The sequence below is a fragment of the Myotis davidii genome, unplaced genomic scaffold (genome assembly GCF_000327345.1).
Source record: "Myotis davidii unplaced genomic scaffold, ASM32734v1 scaffold207, whole genome shotgun sequence".
NCBI classification, from domain to species: Eukaryota; Metazoa; Chordata; class Mammalia; order Chiroptera; family Vespertilionidae; genus Myotis; species Myotis davidii.
The window spans coordinates 1,284,027-1,285,961 of NW_006298349.1; the positions used below are offsets into that span (position 1 = coordinate 1,284,027).

Consider the following 1,935-nt stretch of genomic DNA (forward strand, 5'->3'; position numbering starts at 1 on the left):
ACACACACACACACACACACACACACACACACACACACACACAGGCACACACACACACACGGCACTTGGTGCTGTCCCTGTCAGCCATGCACTGTTTCCCTACCTGTCACATCAACAGGAGGCAGGGCCCTGTCCTGCGCCCCTGGGAGTCCGGGAGGGGGTGTTGGGCCGACAGTGGCTCAGAGGCCCCTAATGGATGTCTGCTAGGAGGACGGCAGGGTCCCGATGGCGTGGCAGTGATGGGCGGCATGTGTGCACGCGTGTGTGGTAGCCGTGCGAGCAGCTTCTCCAGCAGGGCAGGCCTTCCTGTTCCCGGCTCAGCCGGATCTGCTGACCCGCAAGACTGAGGCTGGGTTCCAGGATCCAGCGCCTGGGGACGGGGGCGGAGAGTTGCTGTGCTGAATGATTTGGAGCTCAGGAAAGGGCTGAAAGGGATGGGGGAGAGGATGGGGAGCCCCGGGCCCATCTCCCCGTGACCTGGAGAGTAGGGCAGCTGGGTTTGCACCTCCCTCCCTCTCCCCCTTGGAGGGCAGCCACTTGGCCTGGCTCAGCCGCAGGTAAGGGGGGTGGGAATGGCAGAGCCCCTCCCTGCACCGAGCCCCGTGTGTGCGCAGCTGGCGGGGAGGGGGCACCGGCAAGGGGGCTTTCGGAGCTGTGGGGAGAGGGCAGGCTGGGTGATGGGGGCAGGCAGGTTTTCTGCGGTGAAAGGAAATGGCCCATCTGAATTGCTTTCCCCCTGCCTATCTTCCCTCCCCGGCCCCCTTCTCTTTTCGCAGATAACCAGCCCAAGTCATGCAGTCTTTCCGAGAAAGGTGCGGTTTCCATGGCAAACAACAGAACTACCAGCAGACCTCACAGGAGACACCGCGCCTGGAGGACTACAGGCAGCCGAGCCAGGCCGGGCTGAGCTGTGACCGGCAGAGGCTGCTAGCCAAGGACTATTACAGCTCGCCTTGCTGTATCCTTATGTGAACCGTTTTCTGTTTGTTTCCATCCCTGATATTTTTCTTTGTATGTCCTAATCTCTTCTTATAAGAACACCAGTAACATTTGTTAGAGCCTAAGTGTTATTTTATTCTCACCACAATGGTATAAAACTAGACAGCAGTACAATGAGAAAACAAGAAAACACACCAATATGTGGTAGTTACACAATACAGTCCTGAACAACTAATAGGTCTATAAAGAAATCAACGCCCTCCTTCCCCACCTCCTCCACCTACTCTCCCGCCGGCCAGGGCAGCGGGCAGGGGACTCACTCATTTAAAAGCTGCACAGTGCCGCCTGCCCAGCCCCACGATCGGCCGCTGGCGGCCAGCACCAGCCTGGCCCCGGGGCAGGGAGCCCAGAACCTGCACGCCTATCCGCCTGGCCGCCTCAGCTACAACCAGCAGAAGCCGCCGCCGCAGCAAGCCCTTCAGAGCCGACACCACGCTCAGGAAACCCTCCATTACCAAAACCTTGCCAAGTACCAACACTATGGGCAGCAAGGCCCGGGCTACTGCCAGCCAGAGGCGGCCCTCAGGACCCCGGAGCAGTACTACCAGACCTTCAGTCCCAGCTCCAGCCACTCGCCCGCACGCTCCCTGGGCCGCTCGCCCTCCTACAGCTCCACCCCGTCACCGCTGATGCCAAACCTGGAGAACTTCCCCTACAGCCAGCAGCCGCTCGGCGCCGGGCCTTTTCCCGCAGGCGGCGCTGACCACAGCCACTTCATGCCCCTGCTCAACCCCTCCCCGACCGACGCCACCAGCTCCGTGGACACGCAGGCCAGCAACTGCAAGCCGCTGCAGAAGGACAAGCTCCCCGAGAGCCTGCTGTCGGACCTCAGCCTGCAGAGCCTCACGGCCCTGACCTCGCAGGTGGCCAGCATCTCCAGTACCGTCCAGCAGCTGCTGCTCTCGAGGGCCGCGCCGCACAGGAAGGCCGCCAAGA

General features: G+C 61.3%; 1 protein-coding gene across 1 annotated transcript in view; it reads left to right on the forward strand.

Annotated features, from left to right (window-relative positions):
* The window catches only part of RAI1 (retinoic acid induced 1), a 91,066-nt gene that overhangs the window by 56,542 nt on the left and 32,589 nt on the right, over window positions 1-1,935 (forward strand). The window contains exons 3-4 of the mRNA XM_006773969.2: window positions 777-968; window positions 1,178-1,933. Of these exons, the coding sequence (XP_006774032.1) occupies window positions 793-968; window positions 1,178-1,933 (932 nt within the window). The 5' untranslated portion in view covers window positions 777-792. The remainder of the gene's footprint in view (window positions 1-776; window positions 969-1,177; window positions 1,934-1,935) is intronic.